This window comes from Mustela nigripes, chromosome 14 (genome assembly GCF_022355385.1).
Source record: "Mustela nigripes isolate SB6536 chromosome 14, MUSNIG.SB6536, whole genome shotgun sequence".
In the NCBI taxonomy this organism is placed as follows: domain Eukaryota; kingdom Metazoa; phylum Chordata; class Mammalia; order Carnivora; family Mustelidae; genus Mustela; species Mustela nigripes.
The window spans coordinates 53872808-53890777 of record NC_081570.1 but is presented as its reverse complement, the minus strand read 5'-3'; the positions used below and the strand labels follow the sequence as shown (position 1 = coordinate 53890777).

General features: G+C 37.4%; 1 protein-coding gene across 5 annotated transcripts in view; it reads right to left on the bottom strand.

Moving 5' to 3' along the window:
- The window catches only part of PDE4B (phosphodiesterase 4B), a 551888-nt gene that overhangs the window by 431637 nt on the left and 102281 nt on the right, over positions 1 to 17970 (bottom strand). For all 5 annotated transcript variants that reach the window (XM_059375023.1, XM_059375021.1, XM_059375022.1 and 2 more), the window contains one exon: positions 13448 to 13686. In XM_059375023.1, the coding sequence (XP_059231006.1) occupies positions 13448 to 13686 (239 nt within the window). The remainder of the gene's footprint in view (positions 1 to 13447; positions 13687 to 17970) is intronic.

The following is a 17970-nucleotide window of genomic DNA, read 5'->3' as shown; positions in this document are numbered from 1 at the left end:
GCTGAACAAGCTAGAAACTGCTGTGTGTCCACAGCCTCTCTTCCTTGCCCCCAATCCATATTCAACTCATTACCGATTCCCACCATCCTACCCCAAAGTTGCATACCTGGAATAAATCCCAGTTGGCTTTGATATATAATTCTTTTTATATGTTGCTGAATTTTATTTGCTAATTTCTTTGAGGATTTCCATATCTATGTTCATGGGAGATACTGATCTGTAATTTTTCTTTCTTGTAATGTTTTTGGTTTAGTTATTAGGGTAAAACTGGCCTCATGGAATGAGTTAAGATGTGTTCTATCTACTTCAGTTTTCTGGCATAGATTGTAAAGATTTGGTACCATTTCTTCCTTCAGTGTCTGTTAAAATTCATCAATGAAACCATCGAGGCCCAGAGCTCTCTTTTTTAGTAGGTTATGAATTTTCAAATCAATGTCTTTAATGAATATAGGCCTATTCATGTTACCTATTTTCCCCCCAGTGAGTTTTTGTACTTTGTGTCTTTCAAGAAATTAATCCATTTTATCTAAATTTTCAAGATGTGGGAATAGACTTGTTCACGGTGTTCCTTTATTATTCTTTCAATCTCTATGGGATCAACAGTAATGATTTCTCTATCATTTCTAAAAGTGGTCATATGTGTGTTTTCTTGTTTTACTTGGTTAGCCTGAAGAAAGGTTTATCAATTTACTGATCTTTTCAAAGAACCATTTTTTGGTCCTTCTAATGTCCTCCATTGTTTCCCGGTTTTCAGTTGCATTGCTTTCTGCTCTAATTTTTATTATTAATTTTCTTCTGCTTGCTTTAGTCTTAAATTGCTCCTTTTCTGTCTGGTTTCCTGAGACAGAAGCCTCACTGATTTTACCTCTTTGTTTTTGTCAAGTATATACATAACACTATAAATTTCCCTCCAAGCACTGTTTTTACTACATCCCACAAAATAGGATAAATTATATTTTTACTTTCACTTAGTTCAAAATATCATTAATTTTCTCTTGAGATTTCTCTTTGATCTGAGATTTAGAATTGTGTTTCTAATTTCCAAATTTTGGGTTTTTTTTTTTCAACTATCTGTTACTGATTTCTTGTTTCATTCTATTACGGTCTGAGAACATTTTATGTATGACTTTTATTCTTTTAAATTTGTTAAGGTATGTGTCATAGTTCTGAATAGATGTATCTTGATGACTATTCAACATGAGATTGTGAAGAATGTGCATTCTGTTGTTGGATGCAGTATTCCACAAAATTTCAATTAAATTAAGCTGATTGATAGTGCTGTTTACATCAAATACATCTGTAAGGATTTCTCTGCCAGTTCTATCATTTACTGAAAGGGTGATATTGATATTTATAGCTGTTTTGTTTTGTTTTGTTTTTTATTCATTGCTTTTATTTGCCATCCTCTCCTTTTTCTGCCCTCTCTGGTTCTAATGGACCATTTTATATGATTCCTTGTTTCTCCTCTGTCAGCATATCAATTATACTTTTTTTATTTTTAATGCAGTAGTTTCTCTAGAGTTATCAATATACATTTTTGAGAAATCTAAACCAGCCTTGCTCTGCAGGGTTGGTAATTTGAAACAAAATAGCCCCAATTACTCCTTCCTGCCCTTGATGACATTGGTATCATTTGTTTCACTTATCCATATAGTATCATTCCCCAACACATTCTTACTACTGGCTTTAAACAAACAGTTAGGTTTTATATAGTTGAGATTAGTATAAAAAATTAATGTTGGGGCCCTTGGGTGGCTCAGTCAGTTAAGCATCTGACTTCGGCTCAGGTCGTGGTCTCAGGGTCCTGGGATTGGGCCCTGCCTCTGGCTCCACACTCAGCAAGGAGTCTGCTTCTCCCTGTCCCTCTGCCCATACCCCAGCTGGTGCTCACACAATCTCTCTCTCAATCTCTCCCTCTAATAAATATATAAAATCTTTTTAAAAATGTTATTTTAGGGGTGCCTGGGTGGCTCTGTGGGTTAAAGCCTCTGCCTTCGGCTCAGGTCATGATCCCGGGGTCCTGGGTTCGAGCCCCACATCAGGCTCTCTGCTCAGTAGGGAGCCTGCTTCCTCCTCTCTCTGCCTGCTTTTCTGCCTACTTGTGATCTCTGTCAAATAAACAAATAAAATCTTTTTTTTACATGTTATTTTACCCTCATTTACTTCTTCTCTTACATTCTTCCTTCCTTTATGGAGATCCAAGTTTATGCCATATATAATTTTCCTTCTCACCAAAGAACTTTTTTTTTTTTTTTGACAGAGAGAGAGAGAGCGCACAAGCAGACAAAGAAGCAGGCAGAGAGGGGGGGGATGCAAGCAAAAAGCCTGATGCGCGGCTCGATCCCAGGACCCCAAGACCATGACCTGAGCCAAAGGCAGAGGCTTAGCCCACTGAGACACCCAGGCACCCCAAAGAACTTCTATTATCATTTCTTTTGGGGCAGGAGTATTGACAATAAATTCCCTTAGGCTTTGTTTGTACAAAGAAGTCTTTATTTCTTCTTCACTTTTGGAGGATAATTTTGCTGGTTATAGAATTCTAGGTTAGTGGAGGCTTTCTTTCAAAATCTTACACTCTTCTTGTTTTCATAATTTCTAACAAAGTTTGCTTTTTGCTTATCTTTCTCTATATACATTTTTTATTCATTGGCTTCTTTCAAGATTTTATCTTTGGGGTTTTCTGTAGTTTGAATATGATATGCCCAGGTATAGATTTTTGAGTATTTATCTTTATTGACTTTCTCTAACTTCTTATATCTATGACTGAGTATCTGCCATCAATTTTAGAAAATTCTAGGCCATTACTTACATATTTACTTCTCTTCTGTTAGTTCTTCATTTCTCATATTCCAAATATGCTTATGTGATACCTTTGAAAATTCTCTCTGATTTTTGGATGTTCTGTTGTTTGTATGGTTTTGGTAGGGGTATTTATTGTTTTTGTTTTTCTCTTTACATTTCAGCTTGCAAAGTTTTTATTTTCAAGTTCAGTGATCCTTTCTTCAGCTTTATCCAGTCTACTAATGAGCTCATTTAAGAAATTCTTCATTTCTGTTGTAGAGATTATTATTTCTAGCATTTCCTTTTGATTTTATCTTAGAGTTTCCATTTCTCTGCTTTATATTAGTCACCTCTTGATTGTTGTTTACTTTTCCCATTAGAGACCTTATTATATCCAACAGTCACTTTATTTATTTATTTGGCAGGGGGAGCACAGGGAGAGGGAGACGCTTAAGAGGGTTCCATGCCCAGGTCAGAACCTGACACTGGGCTCAATCTCACAACCCTGAAATCATGACCTGAGCCAAAATGGAGAGTTGGATTCTTAACCAGCTGAGCTACCCAGGTGCCCCTCCAACAGTCACTTTAAATCTCCTTTCTGATAATTCTAATATCTGTGTCATATCTGGGCTTCATTCTGATTCTTAAATTGTCCCTTCAAACTATTTTTTCATGCTTTTAGTGTATCTTATAATTTTGTTGTTGTCATTAAAAGCCCAACATGACATATCAGTGAACAGAAACTGAAACATGCAGGTCTTCAATGTAAAGGCCTTGTATTAATCTGAGCAGAGTTTAGACTATGTTCAATGTGTGTTGCAACCATAAATGTTAGAGACTTCCAATTTCTCTAGTGTCTTTCTTTTGGTCTTCCTTACTTTCCTATGAGCTCCTATAAGAACTCCTCCTTAGCCAAGTCCTGTTACTTGCAGCTTTTTAAGCCGTAATCTACTCTTACTATCTTGAAGGAATGTTGGTGTGGTGGTAAGTGGTTGCAGAGAGGAAGCCCTCCATAATTGTTTGATTAAACATCACTCTTGCAGTGGACCTATGTCATAAGTATTTCTTAGCTTTTCCCCATACATAAGATAGACAGGCTAAAGGACATGGGGTGGGAGAAATGTCCTCCTTGTAGGCAGGATATGGCTCCAGTAAAGTAATTTCCCTTAAAGAGTAGGATGTTCTGGAAACACTTTAGGCGTATTTCACAATGGTTACTTTTCCTCTCCCTGTGCCAGAGCCAAAGGGAGTCCTATCTTAGCTCTTTAACATAGGAAATTGTTGGGGTTATAGGACGTAAAGCCCCCTAACAGTGTAACCTCCATGTGTTTCTCATTCTCTTGCCAGTCCACACCTAGCTTTAAGCATTCCCTTACAATTGCCATTTAAGTTTCCCCACCAGTGTATGACTCCAGGGGCTTCTGCTCCCTGGGGACAGATCTCAGCTGTGACTCTCTGGATTTACCTATATCTCTCTAGAATTTGAAATGGTGGTTGGTTTTGTGACCACAATTCTCTGTTGGATCTAACAAAATTGTTGATTCTCAGTTTGTTCAGAGTTTTTCTTATTGTAGAGATGTGAATGATGACTTCTAAGCTTTTTATATAGCCGAGCTGAAACTAGAAGCTACCTTATTCCTTTTTAGATTCTAATCTCAAACAGAATTCAGGACATAGCAACTCGACAGACCTGAGGAAAGTCTCTTGTGTTGTTTTCTTTTGTTTTGTTTTGTCACAAGAGTTAGGGCTGCAACTGTTAAGTTTTTTGTTGTTTGTTTGTTTGTTTGTTTTAAGATTTTATTTATTTATTTGACAGAGAGAAAGTGAAAGATCACAAGCAGGCAGGCAGAGAGAGGGGGAAGCAGGCTTCCAGCTGAGCAGAGAGCCCGAAGCAGGGCTCGATCCCAGGACCCTGAGATCATGACCTGAGCAGAAGGTAGAGGCTTAACCCACTGAGCCACCCAGGTGCCCCTGCAATTGTTAAGTCTTAAGAAAATGAAGTCCAAGCAAACACATGAAGACTGTGAAGGCCTTGGTCAGATGCTGGTCAGCAAAGATGTAAACCTTTGGTAGAGGCTGGTCCTACTTCATCCTGACTCTAACAGTGTTTTGTAAACAGATATAAACTGAGGCAAAGGTTTGGCCAAAGGGGAAAAAAGCGTTTGCCTGCCATTTGCTAGCATTCCGTATTTTTGCAATATTCACAATGCAGGTGAGCTCTTCACATTTACATAGCTCTTGTAAAGTTCTACTGCTGATACCAAGCCTATGCATGCAGCATTAGACTGAATTTCTGAATTCATTCTACATTAAGGACTAAGAAGAAAACTGTAGAGAGAAATCTTGAATTCATGTAGATTCACCAAAGACCATAAATTTGAAAAATATTAAAATAATTACTAGGTGGGCTTTCAGATGATACAATTAATTGCAGACAGACCTTCAGATTTTTCCTGTGCCCTGAAAGATAATAACCCCCATTCCCCCCCCCCTGCAAAATTATGGAACTTAGACTTGGAAGAAAAGCAGAGCAAAGATGACACATATTATAAAAGAGTCCAATTGTACAGTAATATAGTCCAGACCTGGATGGGGAAAAAAAAATCTCCTGGGTAGAATCAAACAGTCTGAAAGGCATAGACAGATAAAAATTTATTTCTACAATGGATGCCTTTATCAAATCCAGAACTCATGATTCAGGGCTATGTTAAATAACAAATAACAAAGAGAAAATTCAAAAAGTAATCCCAGTATATATGCACTAAAGGAAAGAAGATACTAAGATAAGAATCAGATTAGACAATTATAAACTCAGATGGTCTTTTATGAAAGGGACATGAAACAGTAGAAGCATTAATGTCTCTTATAGAAAATAAGAAACATTATTACTCAAAGTCAAGAACATTCAGATAACTAAGGTGTGATGGCTAATTTTATGTGTCCACTTGGCTGGACTAAGGGATTCTCAGAAAGCTGGTAAAACATATTTCTGAATGTGTTTGTGAAAGTGTTTCTGGAAATGATTACCATTTGAATTCGTAGACTGAATAAAGAAGGTCACTCTCACCAATGCAGGTGAGCCCTGTCCAATCATTTGAGGGACTGATAGAACAAAAATTTGAAGGAAGGAAAATTTGTTCTTTGCTTGGGACATCCATTTCCTCCTGCCCTTGGACATCAGTGCTCTTCATTCTTAGGTCTTTAGACTGGAACTAGGACTAGTTCACCCCCATTCTTGAGCCTTTAGACTTGTACTAGAACTTAAAACAACAGCTCTCCTTTCCTCAGAACTTTGGACTTGGACTGAATTACACTACTGGCTTTCTAGTTCTCCAACTTGCAGATGACAGATTATGGAACTTTTTGGTCTCCATGATTACATGAACCAATTCCTATAATATATCTCTTTGGATATCCTATTGCTTGTATTTCCCTCAAGAATACTAATATGTGGGGTGCATGGGTGTGGCTCAGTGGATTAAGCTGCTGCCTTCGGCTTGGGTCATGATCTCAGGGTCCTGAGATGATCATGATCTCGAGCCCTGCATTGGGCTCTCTGCTCGGCCGGGAGCGTGCTCCCCGACCCCGTCCTGCCTGCCTCTCTGCCTACTTGTGATCTTTCTCTCTTTGTCAAATAAATAAATAAAATTAAAAAAAAATACTAATAACCTGAGAAAAGACTGTCTTAGGAGCCTAAGTCAAAGAAATGGGGCCTCATTAGCCCCTGGAGCACAGCCTTAAGAAATATGAAAAAAAGCTTCCATTCAAGATTACACTGACGGAAATCTCAGAGATGAAACAAATGTGGGATGAAGGAGGCTAATCCATAGCATGAAGCTATGAAGGGTTTCTGCTAATAGTGAACTAAATCATTTCAACTAACCCTTTGCTTTAAAACAAAAGTACCTATTTACCTCCTTAATATCATCAAAGTGACCAGTTAGTAAGGAAATAGCAAGCCAAAATCTAAAGGGAAGTATCTCACCAGAGCTACGTGATAATGAGCCTGGAGGATCATGAGGCACTTCAGTCAAAGCTCAGACAGGCCTATGGTGGGGAGTCCAAAAAGAGAGTCTTCCCCAGTTAAACTGGAACTTCACAGAGGTATTTGCTCAGAGTCAATGTAAAACAGAAAAAAACAAAAACAAAAACAAAAAACACCAAAGCGGAGGGGGAATGTCCTTAATAGGTTATGACCATCAGCGTAAATGATTGAAAGAAACAAACAAACCAACAAACTCAAATCACTGTAGAAATGCCCCAGTGACTCTGTAGACCTGGTAGAATCAAATATATTCTCTATAGTTGAGCACACCTTCCTTTTCTGTTTTAAACCTACCTACAAATAATGTTTCAATGACAATGAGAAGCACACAATAAAGAAAAAAATCAAGCACATTTTGTAAACCTAACATTGAGGGAAAGAAACCAGACCCAAATGAGTATATATTGTGCTGTGTCATTTATATAAAGAACAAAACATTACTAACCAATGTTGTTAGAAGTAAGGAGAAGTTAGTGACTAGAAAGAAGCCAGCTTCTGCAGTGCTAGTAAAATTCAACTTCTTGATTTGGATGCTAGTTATGTGTTTGTGTTGAGTATTAGATAGATAGATAGATAGATAGATAGATAGATATAGATATACAAATATAGATATAGATAGATAGATAAGGGTATAGCCTGATGAAGAGGGTGTTTTGGTGTTTGTTTTTTTAAGTATGAAAAAGAACCATCAGAAAACACAGATAATAGAAAACAGACCTATGGAAACTTCAGATATCTAAATGAGCAAAGGAGCAAAATAATTATTCTTACTATACTTGAAGAAATTTCTAAAAGTTTGAAAATTTCTGCAACGGAGTAGGCAGCCTTTAAATTGATCCCCAATTTGTGCTCCTCCTTGTGTTCATGCCCTTGTACAATCCCTCCTTTTGTGTGTGGGCTAGACCTAATGAACATAATACGTAAAAGTGATGGGATATCACTTACAAGATTAAGTTGTAAAAAGATTTTGACTTCTATCTTGCTCACCTCCTATTGGTCTATCACTCTCTCTCAAAGTCCTTGCTCTGGAAGAAGCAAATTATCATGTTATAAGTAAGCCTATGGAGAGGTGCACGTGGCAAGAAACTGATATTTTCAGTCAACAGGCAATAAGGACCTGAACCTATCAATAACTGAGCATGGAAGCAGATCCCATCCACCCAGTCAAGCCTCAAAATGATTACAACATTGGCCAGTAACTTGATTCCAGCCTTGTGAGAGGCTGAATCAGAGGCACCCAGCTAAGCAAGAAGTAGATTCCTGATCCACAGGAAATGTGAGATAATAAATATTTGTTACTTTAATTTACTAAGTTTTGGAGGTTATTGATTATGCAGCAATAGATAACTAATACATATACAGAATAGAAAACTACATAAAATTATCTAACCTATTTAAAAAGCAAATCAATACAGGGGTGCCTGGGTGGCTCAGTGGGTTAAACCTCTGCCTTCAGCTTGGGTCATGGTCTCAGGGTCCTGGGATCAAGCCCTGTATCAGGCTCCCTACTCAGCAAGGAGCCTGCTTCCCCCTCTTTCTGTCTGCCTCTCTGCCTACTTGTGATCTCTCTCTCTGTCAAATAAATAAATAAAGTCTCTTTAAAAAAAAAAAGTGAATCAATATAAATACAAACTCTGAAAATAAAAAAATATAGTAACCAAAATTGAAAAAAATATAACAGGCTTAACAGCAAATTAGACATAGTTGAAAAGTGAATTAGCAAACTGGAGGGCAAATTAAAAAATATAGTCCAGAAAAACAAAATAATTTTTTAAGAAATCGAAGAGATTGCCAAAAATGGAAAATAAAGAAGTAGGTGAAAAGTAGATTTAATCAGAAATCCAAAAGCAGAGGAGACAGAGGTTCGCACAGGAAATATTTGAAAAGATAATGAAAAAGTATATTCCAGATATCATGAGAGTGACATCGATTTACATGTTCAACAAGTCCATAAATCCCATATAAGATAAATAAAACAAAACCCACCCATAGACACATCAAAGTTGGACTTTAGAAATTCAGAAACAAACAAAAGGCAGATTATTTATATGAACAACAATTAGATTTACAGCCAATTTCCCAAGAATAGCAATAAAGCCAAAAGACAAGGGAAAATAGTTACAAAGTGTTGAAATAAAGTAACTGCATACAATGAAAAGCAAAAAGGATGCTTTCAAGAATGAGAGCAAAATAGACATTTTCAGGCAAATAAAAATGAGCATGAATCCTAGAGGACTGACTCAAACAAAAAAGCAAGTGATCCCAGGGGGTCCAAGATACAAAAAGGAACTAAAAACAGAGATACTGCTAAACATCTAAATCTAAATCAAAGGCTAAATACAAAAATAATGCGGGTGTACTGTGGGGTTAAAAAAAATAGAGATAATTAAAATATATGAAAACAAACTGTAAACAGGGAAGGCTGGCTAGGAGGCAAAGTATTCTAAGATCCCCATGGAGGAAGATTAAAATTAAAAAGTTAACTCTTGACTTGCAAGACTGAATATTGGCTTATTTCCTAAATCTGGCTGTAGTGACATCACTTTGATAAATGTGGCAATTAATAAAGTCCTTTAACTATTTAAAACGTGATGACACTAGAGATATGGCACTGGACTAATTCAACTTATATGGGACCAAGGAAAACTACAGCCTTTACAGTGGAACATGACTTAGGCTGATGCTGGTTAGAAGACATCACCCTACAAAAAGCTGAAGAACACCTAATAAAGTGAGAACATTTAAAAGGTGAGGTGAATAAATCTGAGGCCTTAACTTCCTTGAGCTTTAATTTACAAGGGCAAGAAGCTTCAGTTTCAGATTCATCTTTACATGCGCAAGCAGCGATTGATATTGGAGAAACAAGCTCACAAAGATGGCAGTCACACCGTCCTAATGATCTTCTCCTGCTCTGTCCCTCTAAAGAACAGTCACATCCCTGATGTGACCCCAGAATTAAGAGGAAGAGGAATACAACTGGGGAAATGGCAAAGAAGAGTATGTTTTTCCCATTCTTTGAGGTGCCTTCCAAGTGTTAGGAATGCCACCAGTTTAACAGTCCCAGCTTCCTTTTAGCTCAGTCTTCCTCAGGGGGAGGGCATACTTCACTCTGTGTTGGTGTTCCCAGAAGGAAAACATGGGCAAGCACAACTCAGTCCTTCCCCTTTACTTCCTCACATGAGCACGATTTCTACAGATCTTCCCTGCTACAAGTTTTACAGGGTGAGGTTCTCCCTCTGAAGGTGAGGCTGCTCAGGTCCAGCATCTCCTGTTACTGGGTGGTAAGTCTGTGTAATTCTGGTGTTCAGAAGAACACTTGCCCACACACACATAGATTATATATTCTGACATCAACTTTATTAGTAATTAACATAGCACCTTGTTTACATATCTGACTTCTTTTATCATCCTATTTCCAAATTGTTTCCAATAACTCAGGTGGCGAAGTTTCCCCAGAATTCCCAACAGTAGAAAATGAATGATTCTGGCAGCTCAGTCTACATATAACAATAACATCAACAATAATAATGGAACAACATCAAAATAATCACCAAGCGCTGGTTACTACGTTCTACGCATTGCACACATTATCTTTAATTGTCTTCACAATTCTTAAAAAAGTAGATACTATCTCTCCACTGTTTATTCATTTGGGTTTCTGTGGAAGAATGAAACTTACCCAATAAGTAAAAGGAAGGATGTCTACCCAGCTAGACACAGGTCCTTTCTAACTCATTCTTTCTCTGTGGTAATTTAAATCACTCTTCTTATATTCTATGCAATGATGGCCAGCTCCTGTCATTAACGGACTCTCCCCAAACAAGGCTAAATTTATAGTAGTGGTTTTCTGTTTATCCTTCTATACACTGGGCACCACCTTTCAATTGCACTCACTCAAAGTCCTTCCCTAGCTTTAAAAAACCTCATCTCTAGCACACAGCCCTATACCTATGGCTCATTTACCACACCAACCAGGAACTTAAGATCAGTTTCACCCAGTTGTCACTGTCAAAGCAATTATCGGAGCAGGAGTCACGTCCCCGAGATATTTTTCAGACTAGATCAGGAGTTGCCAAACTGACTGGCCCCCCCAAATCTAGCCCACTACCTATATATGTAAATAAAGTGTTCCTGGGACACAGCTACATTTATTTATTATGCATTATCTACAGCGACTTTCACATTACCACAGCAGGGTTGAATATTCAGGACAGAGACTGCAAAGCCCACAAAGCCGAACATATTTACTCTTTGGCCTTTCCCAGAAAGTTTGCTCACCCCCCTGGGTTAGACAAGGAGGTTGATTCTATATTCTCAGTACTCTTAAGTGGTTAGTATAATTCTTTCTCACATATGGTCATAGGCTGTATCTTTTACATCTGTTTTCTTGCATCAAGTTGATGGCAATAATGACAGTCGGAGCTCTACTTCCCCACTTCTAATCAAATGTCTTTCAGTCAGATTCCTCAGCCAGCAATTCTATCAGTCTATAGCTATCAATACTCCAGAGACAGCATTTTTAAGGAATATATAGAAATGCTTTTAGTTACCTATATTTAAAAATAAATGTAGAATCAATGACTGATACTCTTTCATATATTAAGAAGAATCCAGGTAATTAAAGTGAAAAACATGTTATGAATGAATTACTAACGTGTAGTATTACCAATGGCACAACATAAATTCTCTGGATAATGGCTAAACCCTCCATTTCAATCTGAACTATGGACACCCAGCATGAGGCCACTGATACTTGAGACATGGTTTCTAGTTTTCGAAAGGCTTTAACAGATAATGTTCAAGAGAAGAGAAACTATTTGTTGATAACTTGACATGTGCTTTTTAGTAATATAGGTACCTTATAGAGATTACTATATTTAACCTTCACAATACCCATGAGCTGAGTGCCATTACTGTCTCTGCACAGAATAATACCCCCAGCTGAGAAAGATAGATAAGCAGGTCCCAAAAGTCAGTCGGGATCTGATACTTCTATAGGAAGGACAATTGCCACAGCTCTCAAGGTGTCCTTGAGTTAAATAAATTCAAAATTTGCAAGGTACATTTTATCCAGATTGTTATTCTAAAGAGCATATTATCAACACCGGCCAAAACCAGAACACCCCCCCCCCCGCCCCCGCCAAACCCCATACCAGTCATCACTTCTTTAGTTGCTGGATTGTGAGCAATTTACTTCTGGGAAAGAGTCTGGGATGGTACAAGGGGCAATCAGAGAACTCAGGAAAGCATACATTCACCAACTGGTATGAAAGCATTTCAATATTGTAACAACTGGTACAACTGTACCAGTGCCAACTTGCTGAAAAATAAATCTGTGGAATTCTTTACAACTCCAAATCTGCAATTCTGCAGAAGCATAACCAAGACTAATTACAGAAGCTATGCAATTGAGTAAGCGATCTGGGAGTGATATGCCCATTTTAGTTCCCCGTGATTGGCTATGACTATTCTAATGTTAATTCAGCTCAAGAGAAGTCAGGGCTTCTGGGGTTTTTAACCCATTCTCCCTACAATGTGTTACCACACTTCTCTATCACATCCAGACTGTCTGATGAACCATTTCATGCCAATAATTAGAATAGTTAGAGTCTCGGTGATCTAATGCTGAGTGTATTTGAAAACCACCAACTAAAAAATGCCCTGCATTATTCAGTGGGTATATATTAGGCTACTCATCAGCACTGCAGAGCTCAGCAGGTAGCAAGGATGTATGGCACACCATAAAAATCAGATTTTAATGAGTGAATACATTTAGTCCTTCTCCTTAATAAATGATTTAAACAAAAAAGGTACCATATTTTTACAATTTAAAATTGTGTAAAATACAAAGAAAATATTTTTCATTTTAATGATAAAACTCCATGTTAGGTAAGCAGGCCATTTGTGGAAGATATTTGAAAATTACGTAGAGAAAAAAAAAAGAAAAAGAAAACGTTGATTATTAAATATATGATAAAACACACATTTGAAGTAGTATCACAGTGCAATTTTAACTACAGTTATGAGATTGTATGTACTTGATTAACTTCTCAACCCTGGATTAAAATAGCCTCTTTTTACAAGTATAGACTCGGCAAAAACAGTCCATGCGTCTCTCACAGTATAATTTCCGTTCCTCTTTTGATTTATAATAAAGTGTTTTATTTCATACATAATCACAAACTGAGATTAGTAAAGTGGTATTGTAGTAAGAAGAAGCTAGGAATAATTATATGTGGAGCAGAGCAGTAAGAATATCTTCTGTCATATATACACATATAATTCCTTTAGGTACTTTCCTAAGATTGTGCTTTTCTAAATGCAAACATATTGATGCACACTAATGGTTACTTTAAAAAAAAAAAAAAAAAAAGATCATAGGCAGTCATTTTGTTTTCCCTTGACCTTAATAAAAATGTATCTCATTCCCCCCACAATGGGCTCCTTCCCAATCTTAATCAGGCTGAATGTATCTCCACTGTACCCAAAGGAAAACAAATTCTCAAAATGTTAACAGCCTTAGTTAGTCCACAAATAACAAACATTTGAGTAACAGGAAATTATGTTGGAATAATCAGAAAGTAAAACTTAGAATTGACACTTAATTATAAAACTACTCACCACTCCTGGCTTACAGTTGTAATAGCAATGCTTGGAAGTGTTGTCAAAGGCAGCGTGGTCGGTCTGGAAATGCCATCTCCCTCGGGAGTCCGCCCTCTCTCACTCTGTCTTTGGGACAGTGGTGGTAACTGTAAGTTTCCTGAGCAACACCTTCTCCCTCTCCAGAGGTCAATCCCAAGTGTGTTACTCGAAGAACTGTAGGATTTACTCAAGCTACATTCCAAATAATCTTTAACATTCTGGAGGAACCACAGCAGGGGGTGGGGGAGAAAAGAAAAAGAGAATGAAATTCAAATGTTTCAGATGATGTGAAATAAAAATCCAAATAATCAAGTTATCCATCATAAAGTCCAGATTCATGATCTTACAACCAGAATCTAATATTGACGTCAAAACCTTGAGAAAAGACAAGAAGTGGGCGGGGTGGTTAATTCTGAGATTTCAGAATTCTTGGTGATTTTCAGGGTCCCCATTACAGGTTACCAGTTACAGCATGTGGGTTAGAGGGCTTTCTAGCTTCTTTCTCTTTTTTTAACTTGTTTTTCTTTCTTTTTTTCCCCTTCTTTCTCTCTCTCTTTTTTTTAACTTGCTAAAATGAAAGCTTATAATTGAACATATATTTGGAAAATCAATGTTTTCATTCTGAAACATGGGGAAAAACTATATTAGCTAAGGTATATACTTTCTTGCTGAGTGTTTTAAGGTAAAAATATTTTTATCTTAGGACAGAAAGATGTTGATAATAATGGATAATTGAATATCCCTGTTTCCATGAAAGATCTTCTCAGAGTTGAAGTTTCTTTTTCTTCCTTTGCTTTTTTTTTTTTTTTTTTGGTAAAATTATGTAAGAGCTCAGAAAAAGAAGAGCACACTTTATCCAGCCCTGAACTGAGCTACATGTGTTCAGTACATCCCTAATGCTGACAAGAACGAAATACTTGTGAGAAGATAAAGACATTGTAGTATAAACACTGGTAAGAGTTATTCATTTCTCCTAAATCTCCTAATGACTGTGGTTCTTGGTAGTGCTGGGAGTGAGAGGCCCAAATGAGACATGGCCTGGGTACCATTTCTATAAGTTCAAAGATAGAAAATGTCATAGCACAGCAAATACCCATGGAGAGCAACATGGAGTTCAAAAGATGTAACTGTCACTCTCTATTCTTATCTAACCCCGAATAATGGAAGTCCTATCCCCAGGCCACTGTGTCTCACCTGAAATTCATTCTGTGGCCCTAAAAATACTGGTCTTTCCTGCTAGTCTCAGAAAAGACTTAGGAGAACCTGGGACTAGACCTCCAAAGGTTTAAACAAACTAAAGTTCTCTGTCTCCCACTCCATCCATCCCTACCCTAGTTCATGCAAGAACAATCAACTTAAGTTTCAGGCTCTAGCTGGCTCTGTGCAACAAATCTATGACAGTTTTGCTCTGTGCTTTTTAAGGATACAACAGCAAAAGGAAGCCCAGTATCTATTCACACAGAAACCTATATTCTAGTGATTTATACTTATCTGATTCACACAAGACCACATTTTGATGAAGGAAATATGGGCATGAATAGGCCTGACAATTTTCAGGGGCCCCAATCTTCCTACCTGAAATGGGATATCGTCACATTACCTTGGGCTTGACAAGAATACCATTCATCTGAAATTTAGTAGGATGACAATTCAATAACAAGACAAAACAATCTGTAATTTCCAGAGTTAGGTTAAAACATTCTGGAATGTGTCCAGTGTTTCAATATTTACTAACTGGTTATCATTTTAAATCTGCTGTAGGCCTAGCACTTAGAGCGTGTGTGTGTGTGTGTGTGTGTGTGTGTGTGTGTGTGTGTGTGTGTTTTACAAATAAGAAGCTGAGGGGAAAGTTCAATATATGTAAGTCTTTTGAGAAAAAAGACGTAAAGACAAGTTAATCAAACAGAATATACAAAGTCTTCCGGAAGAAATTCAAAAACAAACTGAAAGCCAGAACTCATGATTATAAGTCAAACTACTTCCAAATATTCATGTAAAGAAAGTACTGATTATCTAGAAAGCAAATCCTAAGTATAAAGTTCACCTGCTATGCAACAGACTTGATACCAGAGAATAGAAATAAGGATATCATTTAGCAAAACCACTAACCACTATAGTCTCCTTAATAAAGTTTTTGGATATTTTTCTCTTTTAGAAAAAAGAAGTATTATCAAAAAGGTTTAACTGTAGTAGAGGAACTAAATGGGTGCTTATTTGGTATTTGCTATTTGAAAAGTAACAAAATCACACCTACCACAAACTATCTCCCACACTGACTTGCCAAGAGGCTTGAATTAACAAATTTGAAGTCATTCTTTGAATTGAAAGAATTCGTTTTAAAAGACACCGTGAAAGTGCATTGCCACAAAAGAACATAATGGAGTGGCTTTCTAGAAATTAAGTTAAACACTGGGAACATTAATATTGTTTTACAAATACTCATTAACCCATGTAGAGTTATTCATAATTACCTCAGGCTCTCTCAGTCATACTCATAATCTATATAGCTCTCCCCCCAAAATTGCTAACATTCTCAAGGGACCAACCTAATTCACTCAGTTCTCAATTACTGAATTTGAGAGCTTAGACTTATATTCCTATTTTAACTAGCATGATCCTGGCTGACTACACCGCTCACCAGATCAAAGATCTGGAGAAAAGGAACATTAATTTGAATGCTACTTCTAGAAATCACAAATTTTAAAATATATATCCTGCCACCCCAAATTCACTCTATATCTCTATAATCCTGAGGGATACGACCCAGTTTGGGATTGTCCTCATGCTCCTGGAAAGCTGTTTGTTTAAAAATTGTTATGTTTGCCAATATAATTCCAGAAGTTTATCACAAAGGAGAAGCTAGTGTGAAACCCTCCATCTAAGTGGAAAGAGTCTGAAGGGAGGAAGGTCAGGGGATACCAGAGGGACTCAGTCCTAGCCCCATATCAAAACTGACTCAGTTAGGACCACTGAAATGCACAGCTGAGGTATAAGAGTACCTAAGTAGTTTCAGATTTGTGGCTGTTGCTTTATTTTGCCTTTGTTAAGTCTCTCCCAGTGATTTTTGGAGTTGGCTCCGACTCTTCTGATTAAACTCCTAGTGGGGAAATGGGATTGGGTATTTCCAAGGACTTCTAGTGTGTCTATTGGGTACAACTCAATCTGGACCACAGGCTCTTCAAACCTTATAAAACTGGAGATGGAAATTATGGAAAGCATCAAGTGACACTCAGGGACTCTATAAAGATTAAATGTCACAATGTTCGATGAGACAATAACAAAAGTAATGTTGTCTTTGGAAAACTCAGTTTTATCACAGGCAATCACCTTCAGTTATGAGTAGTTGCCCAGAGGTAAATAATGTATTTTATATATAAAATCAGCCCCTCTCTCTTTCTGTGTGTGTATGTCACCCACACACATATTTCCTGGTCCTTCTTTCCTACTCTCTTTAGCCATTTTCTCCTTCTCAATTCCTCCCCAACCCAGCAAGTCCCACCTCTTTAAGTTATTCTGTAATCCCTACATAGTCATAATTAATTGCTTGTGTTCAGTACCTGAATAGTGCTGAATTTGCCCCTCAATTCTGGGACTTAGTTCCCTAAGGCAAAGTACTTAATGCATACTGTGCCTATGTCATTCATCACATTAAGTCTCCTATTGAAGGTATTTGTGTACTGCAAATAATTGTATGCAAACACAGTGGTCACAGTTAGCCATTTGCTTATTCTGACAAAGCTAAACATAGTGTCTTTGCATATGTCATTCCCTTTGCCAGAATGCTCTTCTCTGAAAGAAAGAAGGAAGGAAGGAAGGAAGAAGGAAGGAAGGAATGAGGTCTCTTCCCTCTTCAGAGGCCTCACTCCCTCACTACGCATATGTCCTCTCTGTCTGTATGCCACCTCCTCACTTTATCCCTCCCTAAACACTCTATTCTCACTATCAAACCATTCTTTACCTGCTGACCAACTTCATTTTTCTGTACGGACCTTATCATACTTGGGATCATTTTATAATCTAGCTATGTGTTCTTTCCCCTCCCCTCTGGAATCTAAGCTTCAAAGGGACACGAACACTATCTATTGAATCTCTAGAACCTAACCAGTGTTTGGAAGATAACAGGTGCTAAATTAATATTAAGTGAATATTTAAATCACTAAATAAATGTGTGCTGCATTAAAATAAATGGAAATATGATAAAATCCTCCTGACTTAAGGGTGAAAACTTACTTCGAGAGTGTGGTATATAAACTGTAAAATCTGCTAAGTTGTTCTTGTTGTGAGGGAGGAGATAGTGTGTCTAACAGTAAGTATAAGTTTCCATACTGCACTTGATGAGTCAAGGTGCACTGGGAAAAGTTCTGGGTCATCACTCTCTACTAGAAATAAAGTGCAAGCCACAAAGGGGAGCCAAAGGTACTAAATGAAATTTCAAATTTTCTCATAGCCACATTAAAAAAGTAAAGAAGGGTCAGGTGAAATCACTTTTTAAAAAATACGAG